Below are 20366 nucleotides of genomic sequence, written 5' to 3' on the forward strand. Positions count from 1 at the left end.
GCTATGGTAGGAGGAGAAAATCTCAAGCAATGGACAGATGTCTTGGCCATTGACAGATGATGAGATCTTGAGCGATGCTTGGCCATCTTGGCCATTGACAGGAGGAGGTTGACAAGGGGATCTCCAACAGCCCTGGAGTCTGAGTCTTCTGCTTATACTGAATGCAGTTTGAACAGGGGAGTTTACCTCCCATAATGCCATCCAAACAGCTCAACCCTATGGAGATTGAAGGCTTTTGTCTCTCTGGCCTTGATCTCCTTGCTGGGCCTGCTGCTATGGGAAGGAATGAGAGACTGAGCAGTACAGCACTGGGTGGGGAGTCGCTCAGGACTCCTACACACATGCTTTATTGCCCCAGACATGCCTTGTCTCTCCTTTAGCCTTACTCCCCCCCGCCCATCCACTGTGATGCTGGCTTTCCATTGGGATGCATAGATGAGGAATGCTAGATAAGAGCCAAGTGTCATTGCTAGTCCTCCAGTGTCCCACAAGGAGACAGGTTCCTGAACAGCTGCTGCACGGCGATGCCTTCTGTTCGCTCCCAGCCTAGGCAGTGGAAGGCTCTGAAGCCAATTCATCATCCCCCAGGCCATCTGGTTGTCTTTTCCCTTATTAAAAATCAAGAGTCCCTTTAAAAGGCTGTGGGTCCAGTTCAGACCTCACATGGGTTGGTGTCCCTCTGTTCTCTGGGATTAGGCCAGCATAACAGATCTGCATCACATCTGCATCGGTAACACAGGTAGCTGTGCATGCTCCAGGTGGTAGTGGTCTTCATGGAAGGCCTCTTCTTCGGATACTTCTTCAAATGAGCTGAAAGGCTGGTACCTCAACACATGGAAGAAGTTCATCCGTTGCCTTCTAGCACATGAATGCAATGTGTTTTTCCATGGGAGGTCTCTGCCTTTCCCCTCTCATCACAAGGGGAGCTAAAACCGAAATGGGTTTCCAAGCCAGCTGCCAGGAGGTTGCTCGGCGTCCTCAGCTGTCTGCATGCTGCAGCATTTCAGGTCTTCACAGCCAAACTCTCCCGCCACAAAGGCACAAAAACCTGCTCCTTAAATTAAGGGGGAAGCTCTGCAGGGAAGGGGCTATGACACATAGCTGAGCAGTGTGGCACATGGTCCCCTACCAATGCGTGGCAATAGGGATTTATTTACTTCAGGTGCTTTGGTGTGTACTGGAATGACTCAAAAATAGCATCTGAAAATCCTTTATCTGGTCTTTATTTCCCCAAATCTTTCCTTAGTTCCCCAAGTTCATCCCTTTACCTGTCTTGAGGGGAGGCAAAGGTATGATCCTGGTTATGGTTATAATAACCAAGGCTTTCTGCCTGGGGCAGAGACATGTGGGCATACGGCACCAATAGATTGGATTTAATATGACAAACGAGCGAGCATCAAGAAAAGCTCCATTTTTCCATCTCTGCGGAGTGGGATTCTGTTCGGTTGCCATGAAAATGCTTGGAGTCAGTGATTGACCCCTGAGAGGAGAGCCCTGACCTGGGAGCCAGGGCGTCTTGATCCTGACATCAGCTCTCTGTGCCTTCAGGCAAGTAGTCCTCAAGTTCCTTCCTGCCTCAGTTTCCCTACATACAAAATGGGGCTCATCCTGCCTACCTCCCAGGAAGGATTAATGCCTTTGTGATTATTGAGCGGCTTGATGATGAAAAGCAATTAACAGGCCCAAATCCCTTTGAAGCTGGTGGGAGTTTTACATGAGCAAGGATGACAAGCTCTGACTCATGGATGCTGTTACATCGACAGCTGGGAAAGGGCATCGCCAACGGCTGGCAGAGTTTGGGGGGAGCAGCAGGATCTGCAAATGTTTGGGATTTGGCAGGAAGGACGAGTTTCCAATCAGTTTTAGTAATCATCGTCTTGTTGGTGGGAGGAGGGGGGTGGTATTGTCACACAGTCCCATTGCTCCTGGCACGTGGTCTGATGCGGAGAGGTGCCAAATTAATCCTGTGTGTTTTCTCTTTTGCACAGGGTCCTTTGGGACCCAGGGGTTACCCTGGCATGGAGGGTCCAAAAGGCGAGACGGTAAGCACCCGGGGGGACTGGGACCACAGCTCTGCTTGGCCGCATTATGCTCTGCTCCAGCTGGCTTCCTCTGGGTTGGGATAAGGCATTGATGCCAAGGGAGGGCCTGAGAGGTAGAGCGGGGTGGGTGGACACTGGAGTCAAGTCTCCTTCAGCTCTCAGAAGAGAATGAAGTCTAGTGTCTAGAGCAGCGATTCTCAGCCAGGCTGCCAAGGTACCTTGGGGTGCCTTGAGCTCCTTTCAAGGGTGCCACAGGGTGCCATACAGTGTTAGCACTGTTGGGTGTGCAAGCACGAGTCACAAGATAACCTGGAGATTTCAGCTAGGAATGCAGTGTGAGAAAAACATCTTGCCCTGTTGTGGTCTTTCTGAGTTCTTTGTAAGAGAAAAAATGCTCTTTTATTTCTCTGTAGTCAAAAAATGAGGGAAAGCTAAAACTTGGCATTTCCCAAGGGGTGCCTTCAGTCTAAAAAGGTTGAGACCCACTGGTCAAGAGCAAGCAGATAGGGGACTGAATTCTCTGACGCAGCCCTGCTATAGGCAGCTCCCTTCCCCACGTTGTGCCTCAGTTTTACCACCTGTAAAATGGGGGGTCATGGCATTGATCCATAGCAGAGAGCACGATGCAGCATAATTGTCATCATCATCATCTGGATGCAGCATAATTGTCATCATCATCATCTGGACAGCGTTGTGGCTGTCACTGAACAGCCTCCCACCCACACCCTGATTCTCCCCTCCCCCTTGTGCTCTGTTTGCAGGGACCCAGTGGTTATAAAGGAATGATTGGCTCTGTTGGAGAGTCTGGAAAGCCGGTAAGTCCTTTCCCCTCCCTCTTTTGGGGTTGCTGCTGTGAACAGAGGAATGGCAGGGCTGTAAGGGACGTGCTATCTTAGGCCACCACATCCTATGTCACCACTACCCCTGCATTAGTCCCTGCTCCTGGGAACATCTGTGCAGCCCAGGCGGAGTGAGGAGAAAGTCCCCTACTAACTCCAGAGGGAAAGGCCGTTGGCCTAAAAGACACCCTTGTAGAATTAAAGTGAGACCCCCAGCCTAGATATGCAAGAGCCAGGACATTTCCCAACATCATCAACTCCTCCTGGAGCACCACTTCCTCCCAGGGCAGCTGCAGTCTCCAACCCCCTGAGAAATCTCTGGGGCAAAGCAGTCTCCCAGCTGCACCTTCGCAAGCCCTGGGAAGCCACAGACATGAGTGGAAGCAACATCATCCCTGTCTCTGTGAACGATCCCAAAGCAAATGGCTTTAAATGGGTGGCAACGTGGCCCACTGGAATGGGCACCAGGCTTGGACTCGGCAGATGCGCTCCCAGCTCTGCTGCCTGACCCTGGGCGAGTTTCATGTCTGCCTTGCACTTTGGTTTCTCCTTCTATAATGAGGATGAGGATGGTGATCTCCTTGGTAGATCTACTGGTGAAAAGTGCCTATATTAGCACTGAAGGATCCTTAGCAGATATACAGAGCTGGCCTGGATCTGTGCATGGTGTTCATCCCTCCCCTTCAGATTGATCCTGTTCACTGCTGCCATCTACACAGGGTGATGGATGGTGGGAGTCTTGGAATTAAAACCTTCTATATTTCCTTTTATAGGGTGAGGAGGGACCCAAAGGGCCACCCGGGGGAGCCGGTGAGAAGGGAGATACTGTAAGTGAAGGGTTCCCTTGAAATGGGCTAAGGGGCCTCCTGGGTTAGTGCCTGACCTGTGTTTTCCTGGGCACTACAATGCCTCAAGCTCCTGTCTATTCTACCAGGATAGGTTGTAGCCATGTTGGTCTATGTCCAGGATATGCCTATGTCCATTGTACCTGCAGGCGTGTTTTCCACTGGTTTGCACTTATGCACAAGTGTCTGTGTACTTGGGATGTGTTACCTGCAGGGGTATCCTGCCAGGTGCCATCTCCTATATAGGAATGGGTGTTTTCAACCTTACACACGTGACATGAGCTGTATCTCTGGGGCAGAGGCGCCTCAAGCCCTTGTGCTGCAGACATGGTGTTTGTGCACTTCGCTGTGGATGGATTCCCAGCATTGCCTGCTATTCTGGTCCTGGTACCCTCAGCTTTCCCCCTGTTTTTCCAGTCCTGGATTTCCCAAAGCATCTCTGCCAATCCCCAGCAGCTCTGGGCTGTAGTCTTTTCTGCTTTTCCAGTGAATGTCCTCTCCAGAGCAGTGTTTCTTTTTGTGAGAAAGTAAGCCACCCTCTCCCCGCACCTCAGAGTGCCCTGAGCCCAGCTCCTTGCTGAGCAGGGTAGTGCAGCCCTGATTCCACATCTGGAGGCTCAATTAATGCACAATGCTTCTGGCATATGTCTGCAAGCTGCGGTGCCCTGGCCTGCCCCCGTCTCTGTCTGGTCCAGGTCTTTGCCATTCCTGCGGCATAGCTAGAAATGCCATCAACTCATTTCCCATGCAAACAGGATTAAGGGATTAGAGACCCCCAACCTGGAGCAGTGCCTGGGTAAAGGGAGGAATCCTACTCAAGATTGGTGCCCAGGAAGTAGCTTCACACTGGTCTGTGCCCACTCCCCTGCCACCAGCTCCCTTTACCCCTACCCCACACTCTGGTCAGCACAGGTACCTCTGAATGCTGTGGACCGGAGCTCCCGGGGGTCTGCTCTTCTTGCACCCATAGGAGCTCCAGGCGTCCCTTGCATGCATGAGTGTGAAGATATGTGTACAAGCAGGAGGGGAGTTGGGCAAACCTGTACCTGTCTAACCTTGGATTAGGGCCATTCTCTGCTCTCCTCCAACCCCCTCCCACCTCCCCACCCATGATTCAGAGGTGAAATCTGCCCTGAATCCTATGCAAGGAAGCTCTTCCCCTGCAGGCAGGCTGCAGATCCCTGAACTGAACCACTGGGGTTTGGTTAATGTCCACTGAACTGCTGAGCTATCAAAGTAATGCTTGTTCTGGTCTGGCTTGTTTCCTGCAGGGTGGCCGTGGCATCAGGGGACCCCAGGGGGACCTGGGTCCCAAGGGGGAGAATGTAAGTACAGTCCCTGTCTGGATTCAAGCTACTGGCTTTGGTTCAGCTGCAGGAAAGGGGGTTGCAGGGTGGGGAGTCAGGGAAGTGGCTTTTGGATGGGACTGAAACCCAGGGAAGGGAATGGACATTTCAGTATTACCTCCTCTGTGCCCATCTCTGCACCCATCAGAGTCCATCTTGTCCTACCCCGAGGCAAAGGCTCACTCAATGCTGTGCCTAGCCAGCTCATCTGCTCAGGTCCCGTGCCAGGGGGGACGCGTGTGTCTCACCCACTTCTCCCCTCCCTCTTCATGGATCATCCTAAAACCTCTTCCCAGCCAGTCTCTGTCACTTGTGCTCTGCTCCGTGGTGGGCCAGAGCATCCTCAGAGGGGCTGCTGTGCCCCGTGTCTGCACCAGCTACTCTGGAGTGAAGGGTGAAACCCATTACTTGCACCCGATGTTCCTGCCTCCTTTGGGGTTGGAGGGTCTTCCTCTCCCCAGCTCCTTACTCTGTGTTTGGGGCTGCCCTTTGTGTCCCATCCCATCCCCCTTACCACTTGCCTTCACACTCAGGAGCTCCCTGGTCCATGAGCAGCTCCATGAGACCTCCTGGGAGGAGGCTGCAAGGTGGTGTGTCCTGCTCTACCAGCCAAGGGCTTCCATTTTTCCCAGCTCCCCATGTCCCTGGATCTGGAGCAGGTCCTCCTCTTCCCCCTGGGAGGCTCCATGCGTTTTTAAGAGTCCTGACCCCCTTCAACGACATTATTATGCGATGATGGTTCCTCTTTCTCTGTTGCAGGGTCTCCCTGGCATTGATGGTAAAGATGGCACCCCCGGCATCCCTGGTGTGAAGGTGAGATGCCAGGAGGGGGTTTTAGATGTCTCTAGATGTTCTTGCATTCTCCCCAGCATCCGTCTGTCTCCGTGTCTCTTTGTCCCTTTACAGATCAGAAAGTTTCTTCCTCCGCTTCTTGTTAGTCATATCCCCCCCAGCTGGAGTTGCTCCTTTGCAGACCCTGGGCCACCAGTCTTTAGGTTGCTGGTGCTGTGGCCTGGAAGAGAAGGGGTCTCTGACCTGGGATCTGTGATGGGCACCAAAGGGTTCAGTGTCCCTGACATGGAGGCTAGCATGACCGCTAGCACTCAGCCTCCCACTGGGATCCTTGTAGCTCAGGCTGGCTATTCTGGGATATTGGGAATGCCCAGGTGGGACCCCCTTCTAAAACAAGGGGCTACTAATGGGGCTGTTGCATGGTTCTCCCCTTTACATTGCAACTGTTGCATGTGGAAGTGCTCTGGCCTTGTCCAGCTCAGAGTGCCCAAAGCTCTTGAACGCTTATCCCATCTGCACTGTGCTCCTTCAGCACAGAGGGCCTCGACCCCCTTCTGTGATTTGCTTTGCTCTTGGCTGCTACCCAGTAACAGCTTATTATCTCCCTTGCAGGGGAGCACAGGGCAACCGGGCCGCCCAGGACCACCGGGGCACCGAGGGATGGCTGTAAGTATGGGAGCCTAGAAGCCATCCCCAACCAGGCTGTCACCTGGCACTGACATCCCTTAGCTAAGTCCTTGCTGATGACTAAGTGGCATGGGCCAGACAAGAGCCAGCTCTCACTTTGCCTTGTTAGTACAACAGCAGTCCTGTTCAGGGTGTGTTGTGCCGTGGCGAGCCAGCAGTGAAATGGTTGATCTAGAAACTGCTTGAGTCTAGCACACCAAGTGCAGCGTAGACCTGATCTTAGACCAGATCTAGACCAGACCTTAGACCTGATCTTAGATCAGATGCAGCTTTAGTTGAGCCTGATGCCCTATTTCCTCCAGGGCAGTGTGGATACTGTGAATAGTGCCACATCCAGGCATTTCACTGCTCCAGGATTTCTGCCCCGTCCCCTTTCCCAGTCCTCTGTGCTCCTTGATCCTGATCCTACTTTTTCCTGTGCCTGGTGTCAGTCAGGAGTAACCCCACAGCCCTGAAATGAGATCTGAACCAGGCCTTTTGGTCTCAGGGAGTTGCTTCTGATTCACATTGTAGGGAGGGGAGACTCAGTCCTAGGTTAAGACTGGGACCAAATTTGGCCTTGAATTTTGGTGTGGCTCAAAAGGGTGCAAAATGACACCTTCAAGCTTTGCCCTGAATATGAGCTGAACCTGCTGTGAGGTTCATAGGAGCTCGGTAAACTTTATTTCCTAGATGTTTGCTGCAGGTTTAGTACTTATGGATCCTGTTGGGGTATGGAAGCAGAAGTGATGAGATGTCACAAGAGGCAACCTTTCTTGTGGTGTCATTGGGCCATTTGAAGAGAGAAAGCAGAGTAGAAACTTCTAAAGCATAAAAGCTTGTTATTCTCTGATGTGAAAAGGAGAAGAGGCCAAAGGATCTTCATGCTCATTAGGACCATTCAGCTGCTTTGCTTGTAGAAGGTTACCTGTGACCTGGTGGCCCTTTGAGCAATGGTCTAAGGCAGGATTCATGGTCCAGATGCTCTCCCAGGACAGGCAAGTCTTGGGATTGTGGCCCAAGCAGTTGGGAGAAGACTCTGAACTTCTACCTTCATTCAGCCCCAACTTTCTGAGATGTGTCCCACCCTACATTTTGGCTTTTCCTATTTATTCCCAGTCTGTAGCGCTCCATCCCAGCAGCACCACGTTCTTCTGGCAAAGACCTCTCCCTCCCTACAAGGGGAATCTCAAAACACCTGGGACTGCATCTCAGGATGGGGACCCCCTCCATGGGCAGGTCTAGGATTTTGAAAAGCGGGGTGCAGACGGTATGGTGCATCACCACATACAACACAATGTATTTTTGTCCAGGAAAAAGGAAATTAGAAGCGTTGCTAATATGCTAGGGGCCTAAAGCTATGATATGCAATTTAAGATCAAAGCACAAGCAAATATAGCTTTAGTGGAACGTGCATGAATTTGCTATATCATATGTATAAAGACACAATGAAGTAGGCAAATATAATCAGGTGTTTCTTTTGTCCTGTAGTCACTTGAATTAAATGTACATCTTTTTCAGATTCATAAAACAAAATCTGGCCTTCTTGAGTTTCATTGAAAGTTATTTTCACACCTGAGTAAATGTTTCCACACCTGAATTAAAGTTTTGACTAGACTTAAAAACAGGCTGCAGGGCTGTGAAATGACTAGGGGCAGCTGACAGACAGCAGAATTGCAGAAGGAAGAAGAGTTTCATTAGAGGAACATTCAGACCATCAGAAAGGAGAGATGGTCGTTAACACCTGTGCAATGAAGAGTATGAGAGGAATCAGGTTAATTGTAATGAGCCATGAAGTCTAGTGACCCCCTCTCTGCTGCTTGAATAAAAATGCTGCTGCTGCTGCCAGACAAGGCTCTTTGGGTAAACCTGAGATCTTTTATTAGACCAGCTCAAATAGCTGGAAAAATTCTGCTTTGCAAGCTTTCGGGTACAAATCGTGTACCCGAAAGCTTGCAAAGAAGAATTGTTCCAACTATTTGAGTTGATCTAATAAAAGATCTCAGATTTACCCAGAGAGCCTTATCTGCCTATGTCCTTAGACTGCTGCCACTGCCATGCATTTGGTTTTAAATTTGGGGTGGACCAGGAATTTAAAGGGGGTGCAGCTTCCCCCCTGAACCCACCCTAGATCTGTCCCTGACCCCCTCAGTCACCCATCCAAAATGCACAAGGAGGGCAGTAATAGCCAACACCCTCCACACAGTAACTAACCTGGGTTTGTTTCGGCAGGGTTTACCAGGCCAATCTGGCACCAAAGGCGGCCCAGGAGCAAAGGTGCGTAAGAAGAGCCTTTGGGCAAAGAATAACCTCTTTGAAGGTGGGGCTGGCCTGTGGGTTTTCTCTAACTCCCAGCCCTGCAGCTGGAGGCTGTGATGGGCATGCTTGGTGCGCAGGAAGACTAAATCCGTCAATGGATGGAAACAGCTTTATGACCTTTTATTCATCATTTTCCTTGCTGGCTATTTGGACCATGGCACTGCTCTCTTTCCACCCCTCCATGCTCTTCCCTTTCTCCATCACATGAACCCTAAGTTGCTAGTCTTCACGGTCAAGGCTGCCCCCCACCTCCCCTCCCGGCCTGACATCTCTCGTAGGATATTGAGAGATCAGCTTTGTTTGTGTTGGGCCACCAGTGCAAACTTCCCTTGCCCACTGCTTAAATGGTCAAACACGCCTCTCTGTGTCTTCTCATGTGCTGCCCCTCCTAGGTGGGCAAAGCCCCTTGAAAACATCCACAGCGCTTCCTCATTGTCCTCCTCCTTCCTGGAAACTCTCCATTGCCAGGATGCCTACAAAAATCTTTACAGGGACAAAGCTGGCGATGTGTTGAGGACACTACTTCTCAGGTTGGCTTTGAGGCTTTCTTTTTACTCTTTCCTCTGCCTCTTTCCTTGAAAGTAGAAGGTATGTTTTTCTGTGCTGTGTTTGCACAGTGCCATGCACAGCAGGACCACGGTCCATGCCCGGGGGTCCTAGGCACTGGCACCTCAATACTACGTGCCATCAATTTTGTCTCTGCATCATTCGCAGGGTGAGCCAGGTCCCCGCGGGCTGGCAGGAATTACCGGACCTTCGGGGCAAATGGTAAGTAAAGAGACGCCGTCTGTGTGTGTTACTGGGCCCCTCTGGCTCCTTTCCCATCTATGCAAGAGGGAGAGCTCTTCCATTCCTGCCTGTGTTTGCTTTTCTTTCTTCTTGGAGCTTCCCCGTGGATCAAAAAACAACACCAGCCCCTTCCCCTCGCCCCATTTCCCCCTCCCACTGTTTGCGCAGTCTCTGCTGCACGGAGCAGGAGCTCCAAGCCCTGCTTGCAGGGCTGGGCCGTGAAGTCACCCAGGAGGTGGGAGGAAGCACAGGGACATTTTCAAAAGGACGCTGAACCCAGCCCCAGCCCCACATTGCATCTCATGCATACTCCGCTGGGCTCAGCCCATTGCCACGTTCTCACTTATCCACAACCTCCACAACTCCTGCTAAGACTTTGTGCCCTATTCCCTGGTACCCAGAAGCTCCTGGATCCCCACCCAGACCCCTGAATAAGTCCAGTCTAGAGTCCTAAATAGCTGGGGCATCTAACTTTGTTGCAGCCCTTCACATGGGTATGGCTGGGAAGGAGGGACCACGCAGAAGTCACCCCCATGTGTGAGTTGCCTGTGGAAAGCCCCGAAGGGCAAAGGAGTGCATGGGAGTATTGAGAGAGGTGGGAGATGTGGGTGCTCCTGGAGGATGCCTGCAGAGCCCTGGGTGAGAAGCAAGAGGTGCTGCAGCACTAGCCCATCCTAATAAGGATTTCTTTTCCTCAGGGTGAGCCCGGACCTCCAGGTGAGCAAGGGCCACAAGGTGTCCCTGGGCTGAAGGTGAGTTCAGAAAACATGCTGGAGCACTGGCTAATGGTTGGGGCAAGGCAATGGGATCCAGGACTCCTGGACTCTCTCCAGGCTGTAGGAAGGGACTTAGTTTGAAAGTTAGCACTGGGGGTGCAGAGCTAGGACTCCTGATTTCTTTCTGAGATCTGGGAAGGAGCGTGCTCTTGAGTGCACTCAGGTATTGTGCTTCAATAATTGTTGGAGCAAGGCAACGGGAGTGCGGGGTTACATTCCTCATCTGGATGGGAGCATGTTGCAGTGCTTGGATGTGATGTATTGGGAATCAGGACTCTCCGTTCTGGCTTTGAGTCGCCACAGGACCCTTGGCAAGACCCTGCCCCTCTCCACTCCTCTGTTATCCTTGTCTGCAAACTGGGTATAATCCTTCCCTGTGCAATGTGGGGCTTGGGTGGTTTAATCCATTTGCAGATTGCTCTGGCTGAAATGCACCCCAGGAAGGGCAGACACTTTCCATTGAACTGTCATTTGCTCAAGGGAGCTCCCACGGTCCTGTGGTTGAGACCCGTTGCTGTTGGGGAGAGTGGATAGACAACCAGTGAGTGGTGATAAAGCAGGAGCTTGGCACACATGGGGAGGGAGCTGCAAGCACAGGGGGCCTGGATCCCACCCTACCCAACTCTCCCCAGCTCTACCTCCCAGGCAGCTATTGCTACACACCTGAGTACCTGGCATGGGAAGAGAGGATGGGCAAACTGGGGTTAACCCCTCATTCATGGGAAACCAGGTAGCACCCCTGCACTCCCTCACTGGTATTTGGGAGAGAGGCTTGTGGGGATTGTAGGTAGTGGGGTGGGAGGAAGGGGCACAGCCACAGAGGCTGTGCAGAGGCTGGAAGGTGGCAGTAAAATGATGGGGAGAGTGCTACCAGGCATCATCTGCTCAGCACCCACTGCTCTTTCCTCTCTGCAGGGCGATCGGGGTGAGCGTGGCCCTGTGGGTCCCCAAGGTGTTCAGGGGAAAGTGGTGAGTATGGCATTGCTTGCATGCACACCTGTGTGCGCACGTGCGTGTGTGCATGCACACATGCATAGGTGCGTGTGCATATGGTAACTCCGGCACCAGAACCTTGGCAAGGATGTGAAATTTCCCCTTTTCTTCCTCCTCAGACAAAGCCCAGTGCCCACAGGGCTCAAATGGCTCGATCAGGCTGGGCTGGATCAGGTCTGTAGCTAGAGAAGGGTCTTTGTGGAGCATGTGCTGGTGGTCCACGTGTATCGCACCTCTCCCTAAGCATATCAGCTTGGTGCAGCTTGTCAGCACTCCCGTCAAAGCCAGTGTCTCTGCAGATGGACCAGCTGCTCTGAGTCCCTTGCAAAGTTACTGCCTGGCTTCTGGTCCAGTGTCATCCTGGCCAGAGGAGACCAACAAAGCAGGAAGAATCCAGCTTGGTTTGAAGCTCCCAGGTGGGCGAGACACTCAGATATCTGTCTGCACTTGGGAAACTGCATCTGTTTCACGTGCATTCTTCAGAGGAGGAATAACTGCCCCCCCAGCCCAAACCTGCATGACCACAATGCATTTCGGCCCATGGATGGACATTGAAATAACCATCCGAGCTTGCTTGCCAAGGCAGTCGTTGGCCACAGTCCTATCCTACTGCGTTGCAAGGGCAATGCCCTCCGTTCCCTATGGGTACTGCATGAGGCTGGGGTTAGAGTTGGGGGTAGATGCAGTGTTAGTGGGGCCCTATAGCCTGCACATCCACGTGCCCCGACAGGGCAAGCCTTTTGAGGAGAATTCGTGTGTCAATGCCTCATTAGCAAAGTGGGATCGAGCTCCTGCTCCTGCCAGGGTGTCTGAGCACTGGCCTGGGATTCAGGAGCCTTGTCTTCTACTCCCTGCTCTTCCACTGTGCAACTTTGGGCAAGTTTCTTTCCTTCTGCATGCCTCAGTTTCCCCATTCTATGAAGTGGGAATAGCACTGCTGATCTCCTTTGTAGAGGTAGGATAAAAGATATCACCCGCAAAAAACCATGCCTCTGTTTTTGTAAAGCACAGAGGAAAAAAGCTGGGAAGTATTACATGCATTATGTACCCTCTGCACCTGAAAGCCAAAGGCTGGGCATGCAGTGTGCTCGAGATTGCCTCCAGCTCCACGCGGGGACTTGCATAAGTAGCCACAGTGATGCTGCTGTGTGGACTCGTCTCATGGCTGGGCCTGAAGGCACCATGCAGTTTGGTTCCCTCTGCACTCAGGAACCGTGACTGCGCCATTGAGGCTCAGGCCTGGGGAGGTTTGCCCTTTGGGAGCCCTGGTGCATTTTAACAGAGCCAACTGGCACGCTAATAGGAATGCCAGCGTTAATTGTGCTCCGGCCCCAGGAGCCTCCTCCAAGCAATTGAACCTGAAGGGGGAACAGAACCAGCCTGGTGCCTGCTGCGAGCGGCCAGACAGAGCCAGAGGATTAGCCAGCAGGACTGAATTGCTTGGGGATTAACAGTCCTGAGACGCCAGTTATGTGTTTACAGCTGGAGCTGGGACGGGAGTCTCCTGGGAGAGGGGTGTGCTGCAGGGAGGGGGTTTTCACCTTTGCAGATTTTTCTGAGTGTGGGGCTGGCTGTAACCTCCACCCTCGCCCTTGCTATGATGCGAGTCCCCTGGGAACAAGAGTGCAGACAGATCCCTCCCTGCTGCTCTCTCTGCAAGGTGCAATGGAGGTTGTAAGGCTGCGTAGCAGGGGAAGGGCAGTCCTGTCTCCCGTGGGTGGCCTTGTAGACAAGAGAGACTGAGAGAAAAGTCCCCTCAGTATCTAGCAAGTTGAGTGTATAAAAAAAAGTCTCCTTAAATGAAGTCCAGGTCCCTACACAGAAGATGTGCTGACATGACCATGCATGTAGACTGTACCCACCTGCCTGAGACCCTGGGCATATATTCTGCTTGCTAGCTTGTGCCGAAGTTGAGAACGATTCATCTTCTCTGCCATAGAGGTACTGTATTTTCTCTCAAATAACACACAGTTTTTCCCCAAAATGAGCTGCTGGGAATTGCAGTGTGCATTTTTTGCGAGAAATATGGTAAGAGCAGTTTCTGCCCTTAAGGGCAAAAGTAAAATCTGCTTGTAACTTGCAGGGAAAAGAACAGTGAGCAGACTTATCTCCCCAGGTGCTGGCACTCGGTTCCTTCCTACAAGAAAGAGCTTTTTAATTTTATTCTGCCTTTCAAAAACAATGTACATCTTATATTCCAGGGCATGTTGTACGCAAGAAAATACGGTAGTCATGGCACTGAGACTAAAGCTAGGACACCAGAGGGATGACCCATATGGTGGGGATTATGCTTGCCTGGATCCTGCAGCGCACGGTGCTCTGCTAATGGGAGTTTTATCCCAGACTTCTTTGCAAGCCCATTGTAGCACAGACCATTTCATTGCCTACCTTAGGGCAGCATCTGGAATACATAGGTACAGAAGCCCCCGGCTACTGTTCCCGACTAGTTCCTAATCTTATGGGTTCAATACCCCAGCAGTCTTGAATACGCTTCATTGTTTTTTCATTAGCCACCACCGTGAGCTCTGAACATGATTGCATTAAATTCAGTTTTTGCATTCCCAGCTGCCTCTCTGTGCTCAGTCATCAGGGAGTCTTCCCCACTGAAGGTCTGTTTCTTCCCCCTAACATTAATTCTTTCTTTCTCATGTTTGGATTTCCAGGGATCTAAAGGGGAGCAGGGTCCTCCCGGCATCCCAGGATCCCAAGGCCTGCCAGGTGTCAAAGGAGACAAGGTAAAGTCTTGAAATTCTTGACTGAAGGGAGGGAGATCCAGAGGGCCAAGGGCAAGAGCAGAAGGGAAAAGAGATCCATGAGGTTTATAGATTCATAGATGTTAGGGTCGGAAGGGACCTCAATAGATCATCGAGTCCGACCCCCTGCATAGGCAGGAAAGAGTGCTGGGTCTAGATGACCCCAGCTAGATGCAAATCCAACCTCCTCTTGAAGACCCCCAGGGTAGGGGTAAAGACCCCCAGGTTAGGGGCAGTGGAGGCACAGTTTGCAAAGAGCTCATATACTACAGAGAGGAGTGGTTGCCCCATAAATATATACCCTGGTTATGATGCATGGACATTGGACACAATGTGTGTGGTCAGCTGATAGGCACCAGGGGTACTGCGGATGGGTGGATATACGGTAGACAGATTCATAGATAGCAGAGATGTTGGGGGATGGAGATAGTAGGTGGCTGTTTGGATAGTTAAAGTGGAAGGACAGATGGATAACAGGATAGAATTGATGACAGCAGATCTGGATGGATGGTTGCATACTTACCAGTGGATACAATGAGGGGCAGATGAGCAGACATCATAATTAGGTGATATATGATGGTGGACATGGTGGATGGATTGATAAGGGTAGGTGTTACAAGTGAATGGCTGGATGAGGTGGATGGATGGATAAATAGCACTGAATACACTTGGTCAGATGACAGCATGGGAGATACAGAAGTAGCTAGCTCTTTTTGCATTTATTTTTACTGACAGCGGTGGCTCTTTTAAAAACTTGCTGCAGGACATGGTCTTCACCAAAGCTAGCACCAGGGGCAGATCTCTCCAGAAGTGGAGAGACCTTTCCTGAGAACCTGTTTGGCCTAGGTTCAGTTTGCTCAGGGCATCGCAGGGCTGCTGCACAGTGTTTGCACCAGTGCTAAGGGAGAAATGCCTGTTGAAGGCACCCGGTGTGGCCTGGAAACATTGATCTCTCCTTGAGTACAAGTGTAAATGGCAGCTTCCAGTGCAAAGCAGGAGGGAAATGGAGCTTAGTGCTCTTTGAGGGCTCCTTTCAGGCCTGTATTTTAGGGCTGAGAGTCCCAGGGAAAGGGAAAACTGCCTGGAGAAGAGCAGAAGCAGCATGATGGAAGAGAAGGTGGCAGTGGTCGAGTCTGGTCGAGTCCTTTTTTTCTCCATGCCCTCCTACCGAGCTCCTCGAAAGACCTCCCTGCACTGCAGTAGATGCTGCATGCTGGGCTGCAACAGAAGGAGCCCTGGCTGGAGAAGGGCAGATGGGGATTAGCCTCAGAGGCTTCCTTGGGAAAGAGAAGGGAATGAGAGCTGTGCAGGCTGCTCAGATCAAAGAAGCTCTGCAAACCAAAGCAGGGGCCACCCCTGTGCTTGGGACTTTGGGTCCATGCATGTCACAGCAACAGGGTGCTTACTCTTGCCACTAAAGAAACGAGCCTCACTCACCTCCTCCTGTTCACTGTGCACCAACCCCCAAGTGAGGGTGGCCAGGATCGGCCCCAAGCAGCTGCACTCGAGGTTGCTGGAAGCCTAGGTCATGGTGCCATGGGTGCTTCTCGGGGCCTGCTTCCCAGCCCATGGGCACCTGCTGAATGGGAGTGGGTGGGCAGCATGTATCTCCCTGGTGACATGCCCTTGACACTAATTAAACCCTGAGAAACAGGTTTTATATTGTGCTCCTGTTCCCACTTCCCCTGTGGGTTAAGTAACTCTCGACTCTTCCGGATTAGGGTCGGGCTGTCCCCTGGGAGAGAATGGCCTAGAGGACTATCCCAGGACCTGGTGGGACAGAAAGCCGCAGGCTCTGATTTCAGCTCACATGGGCTCTGCCTGCTTAGCTGCCTGCTTTCTGCTGAGCTTCATCTGTGGGAGGCTTGCCGCAAAAAGTGGAGTGGCAATTCATCTGCACAGGCAGTTGTTTACAATCACATTTGCGCTCAATTAGCCTCTGATTCATGAGCCTAATCAGGGATGTAGAGACTTGATCCAAGGCCTCTGGAAAGCTTCCCGCAGACCTCGCTGGGCATGGAATGGATCAGACCAGAGACAGCTTAGCAAGAGCGCAAATAAATGCTGATGTGCAGCTGAAGCTAGGTTTTCTGCACCACTTATTGCCCAGATGACAATTTGACCTTGGGGCCTGGATTTAAAGTAGGGCACTGATGGCTTTAATGCCTACCTCTAACAAGGCTGGGTAGATGGATGGAACGGACTGATACAATTAGTCTGATGCAAAACCTGGGATGGGGATTTTAGGGTAGGTACTGGTCTTTGAAGTCCCACGGTGTGTCACGAGCCCCTACTCAGCCACCTTTGTAAAACGCTCACGATGCAGCTGCTTTTGTCATCTCATGCCAAGGCACAAAGACCTGGATCCTGATCACTCTCTTTTCTCTTTGTCTAGGGCTTTCCAGGAAAAATTGGCTCCAAAGGTGGCATTGTAAGTATCTGAGCTTCTTGCTGCTCTTGTAAGCTGCTTTTCTTGGGCTTGAAGTCTGTACGGTTCAAAAGTACTGGCTTCTGTTTACTGAATGGTGAACGTGCTTTCAATGACTAACCCAAAAGCTTCATGGGTCAATGGCTTGGCTTCCCTGTTCCTGTCGTTCTGTATCAAATGCCAAGTGGTTATTCACATCCTAGAAACGTAGGTCTTAATTGCTAGTGTCCACAGAGCCTTTATTACTCTACACTTGACAGCAAAGCAAAGAACAAACTCCTAGAATAAGTCAGAAATGTTTTAATGAAACAGCTTTTCACTGGAAAATGCCAGTTTATTGGAAGAGAAACAGTTTGCACTGTAGTTTTCATTCCTGCTACAAGAACTTTCCGCAAAGAACATTTAAACAAAGGTGTCTGGTTTGTTTGCTTTCTTACGGACGCTGCAAATGAGTGGGTGCAAAGTCACATATCTGTAGCCACGTAATTGCAGCTGCAAATCAGGTGCTTGGACATCTCGCCGTCTTAAACGGCATTTGCAAGTAACTGAGCATGTGAGATTACAGCCTCCAGACAAGAGACTCAGCCAAGCAAAAATATGGCTCTGTGTGCGCCTGCAATTGTCTTCTCCGTGGTGGGGGCATGAGATGAGTTGTATTGACTGATTCTTTTCCTCCCATGTAGGGAGACCCTGGCGTGGAAGGTCTTCCCGGGGAGAAGGGGGAGAAGGTAAGGAGCCCTTCAGACAGCTTTTGCTCCTGGTTTGTGAGAGACACGTGCATGACAAGAATGGCCCCAGATGCAATGCAACCATGACACAGTACCTTGTCGCTACACCACAGTGCTATCCAATGTCTGAAGGTTGCATGGACCCTACGGATGGCTTAAGGGCATGCTGATGTGCCCAGATGATCCACCAAGAATAGGGGTGGGTGCTGACCCTCTGCTGCACAGTCTCCCAGGAGACAGTGCTCAGCAGTAATCCAAGAGCTTGTGGCACTACTTCACACCCATATTCCCTCTTTATTTTACGTCTAGGGTGAATCAGGTGAGCCAGGACCAAAGGGGCAGGTGAGTGCCTACAAATCTAGGAATTAACAGCTTCCTGCACCTCTCTATGTGAACTTTCTTCTTGGGATAACCCTCCACTGCCTGTTGGATCTTGGGTGTCCAAGGGACCTGTGGGGTTTGCTACTGGGGTTTTGTGGAGGGCTGGTGGGATGGGAGGGAACTAGCCTTTGTCTGTTGGTTGCTTTCAGAGGGGTCAGTAAGGCTCTACCTTGGGGCGATCCCACTGGGGTCTGTGGCGGGCCAGGAGCAGGTGCTGCTGCACCTGAGCCACCCACCTCACTGTGCCCAACCACCTTCCAGGCTCTGAGTGCCTCCCTGGGGGTGCCTTACGTCTGGCTGAGTCCCTCCCTGGAGCACACCCACTAGCCTGGGGGTAATGCTGCCACCACCCAGGGACTAGTCTGATCCTGGCTCTGTGCCCCCTGGGAAACACAGGCCTAGTAGCCATTGAGGGTACTCAACCCACTTCATGAACTTGCGGTGCTTCTCTCAGTCTTAAGCACAAATAGTGGTCTCCCTTAGTCAGCCGTCCCCAAGGCATAATCTAGACCCACTCCCAATAAGTCTCCCACACTAGGTACAAAGGAGAACTTTATTGGTTACAAGGAGTAGGTTTGGAATAGGGTACAGGGTAGAGCAGTATCAGAGAAATCCCATAGAGCAAACTGGCATGGCTGGGTAGTTTTTAAACACACATCTGAGTTACTGCAAGCTATATATCTAGTTAAATCTCAGGTAGCTTACTCATGGGTATCATCCAGAGGCAGGTGGAGATTCCCTCTGGAGGCAGGCAGTTCACTGATCATGAGTTTCAAGAGAGAGAGCAAGTTTTAGATAGTTTAGCTCTTCTCTCTCTGAATTTTCATCATGACTACTGACTCTCCTCCTGGGCAGTCCTTAACTTATATAGACCTTATAACCTCATTTACCTGGTCCATTGGAGGTGAGCACCTGTTGGCTGCCAGCCAACCAATTTGAAATGCATCGCTGGTTGCTGGGTAGACTGACATTGCTTAGAACAATAGGGAGCCTAAGCCCCGCACCCAGGTATGTGATGCCAGTCACGTAGGCAGAGGGAGCAGGTTTCCCCGCTCCCTCACGAAAGTATCCAGTTCAGGTTACCTAAAGAGATGGGATGTCTGCAGGGTCCATTTTAACCAAATTGTCACAGAGCAGAGTTTTTGGGGAGAGACAGAGGTGGCCTTCTGCCACAGGGTCCCATGGCCAAGCTTCCATGTTGCTCTGCACAATCTCAGTCTAGGGCTTTATCTGAAATGGTGGGCTGTAGATTGAATACTGTTCCAAGGGCACTGGAAATCTCATTGAGAAGATGCTGATAAGTGCAGCTGCTGCTGTTAAGCCTCTTATTTGGGAGCCTCAGCCAGGGGCATAGATGGATTTTGGTGGAAGTGGGACAGTATCTTGAGGTGCCCTCCTCCTACATGGACTCTGGACTGGGTTCACCTACAGGGTCCAGAGCCTACAATGCAAGACTAGCCTGAGATCCTCCAGTTGCTGATTCCTCTCTCCTTCTACATTGCAGCAAGGCATCCGTGGTGAGCCTGGCTTTGCTGGTCCTTCTGGTGATGCTGGCTCACCTGGTGTAAGAGGTTACCCAGGACCACCAGGCCCTCGTGGGCTCAACGGAGAGCGCGGCGTGCCAGGAATGCCTGGGCGGCAAGGCATGCCGGTGAGTGACCCCTTTATTTGTGGTTTGTACCCTCTATAACCCCCAGCATGGGTGCCAGAGTGTAGCACTCGAAGGCATTTTGCTTGGCACACGTGCACCTGGGTGGATGGTGGGGAAGGGACCAGGGCTACATGGCGACAGCAAGGATCGGGTTCCTCGTGGCTCCCCTGTCATCCACCCCTGGCACACCAACATCTTACAAGTTGAAGATATGGGTGTTTTTGGTGCTCTGCCCAAAAATGTCACTGACCCCTGCTCTGCAGCGTGGGGGGGCACATGTTTCAGGGTGAAGTGTGACTTTGATCCACATGAAAGGAGAAGTCCAGCCTGTGATGCGGGTGGAGCCAGAGAAGGGACATGGGCAGGCAGATACAGTGTGCCAGGCCCTGCTCCACTGATGTCTCAAGACAAAACTCCATTGATTTCAGTGGGAGCAAGGACAGATGCTGTCTGGAGATAGACAGCACAGGCCGGACACTCCTAAGAGAACTCCCTGGCTCTTGCTGATCGAGTAGGCATGATACAAGAGTACCCTCTTGTGCCCAGTAATGAGCAGTGCAAAGGCAGGCACAGGGCTGGATAATTGCTTTTCTGCAGCCTCGCTCTCTGGAGGTTGGACCTCTTTCTATTTCCAGTGGGCAAATACTTCCAATGTGGGTGCTTATTTCTTATAGCAGCGCATGGGCTGTGGATGGTTTTCATGCACACGTCAAAGGCTTAGCTGTAGAGGGACTAGAATCTCTCCACTTCCACATGCAGCATGTTAAAACTTGCAACTGGTAATTAATAATTGCTAATATTAGTACAACTTCAAGGCGCTTTCCCATGCACAGGCGAAGCTGGGAGGCTGAACAAGGATGCATTCCTGCCCTCCATGGGCATGTACCTGAGGAAGGGCTGTTTTTGCCGTGCATGTGTTTTTTCACTATGGGTATTTCACCCTGCGCAAAAAAGCTGAGGTGAGACACTATCCAGGGGCTCAAAGCAGGGCCTGGATTTTGCCTTAAATTTACAGATC

General features: G+C 51.4%; 1 protein-coding gene across 1 annotated transcript in view; it reads left to right on the forward strand.

Moving 5' to 3' along the window:
- Nucleotides 1-20366, forward strand: part of COL9A2 (collagen type IX alpha 2 chain) — a 40364-nt gene that overhangs the window by 16987 nt on the left and 3011 nt on the right. The window contains exons 14-28 of the mRNA XM_014605059.3: nucleotides 1989-2042; nucleotides 2804-2857; nucleotides 3655-3708; nucleotides 4998-5051; nucleotides 5832-5885; nucleotides 6477-6530; nucleotides 8763-8807; nucleotides 9564-9617; nucleotides 10337-10390; nucleotides 11330-11383; nucleotides 14071-14142; nucleotides 16556-16591; nucleotides 17272-17316; nucleotides 17626-17658; nucleotides 19202-19348. Coding sequence (XP_014460545.3) covers nucleotides 1989-2042; nucleotides 2804-2857; nucleotides 3655-3708; nucleotides 4998-5051; nucleotides 5832-5885; nucleotides 6477-6530; nucleotides 8763-8807; nucleotides 9564-9617; nucleotides 10337-10390; nucleotides 11330-11383; nucleotides 14071-14142; nucleotides 16556-16591; nucleotides 17272-17316; nucleotides 17626-17658; nucleotides 19202-19348 — 864 coding nt within the window. The remainder of the gene's footprint in view (nucleotides 1-1988; nucleotides 2043-2803; nucleotides 2858-3654; nucleotides 3709-4997; nucleotides 5052-5831; nucleotides 5886-6476; nucleotides 6531-8762; nucleotides 8808-9563; nucleotides 9618-10336; nucleotides 10391-11329; nucleotides 11384-14070; nucleotides 14143-16555; nucleotides 16592-17271; nucleotides 17317-17625; nucleotides 17659-19201; nucleotides 19349-20366) is intronic.

Source organism: Alligator mississippiensis, chromosome 6, assembly GCF_030867095.1.
Source record: "Alligator mississippiensis isolate rAllMis1 chromosome 6, rAllMis1, whole genome shotgun sequence".
NCBI lineage: Eukaryota > Metazoa > Chordata > Crocodylia > Alligatoridae > Alligator > Alligator mississippiensis.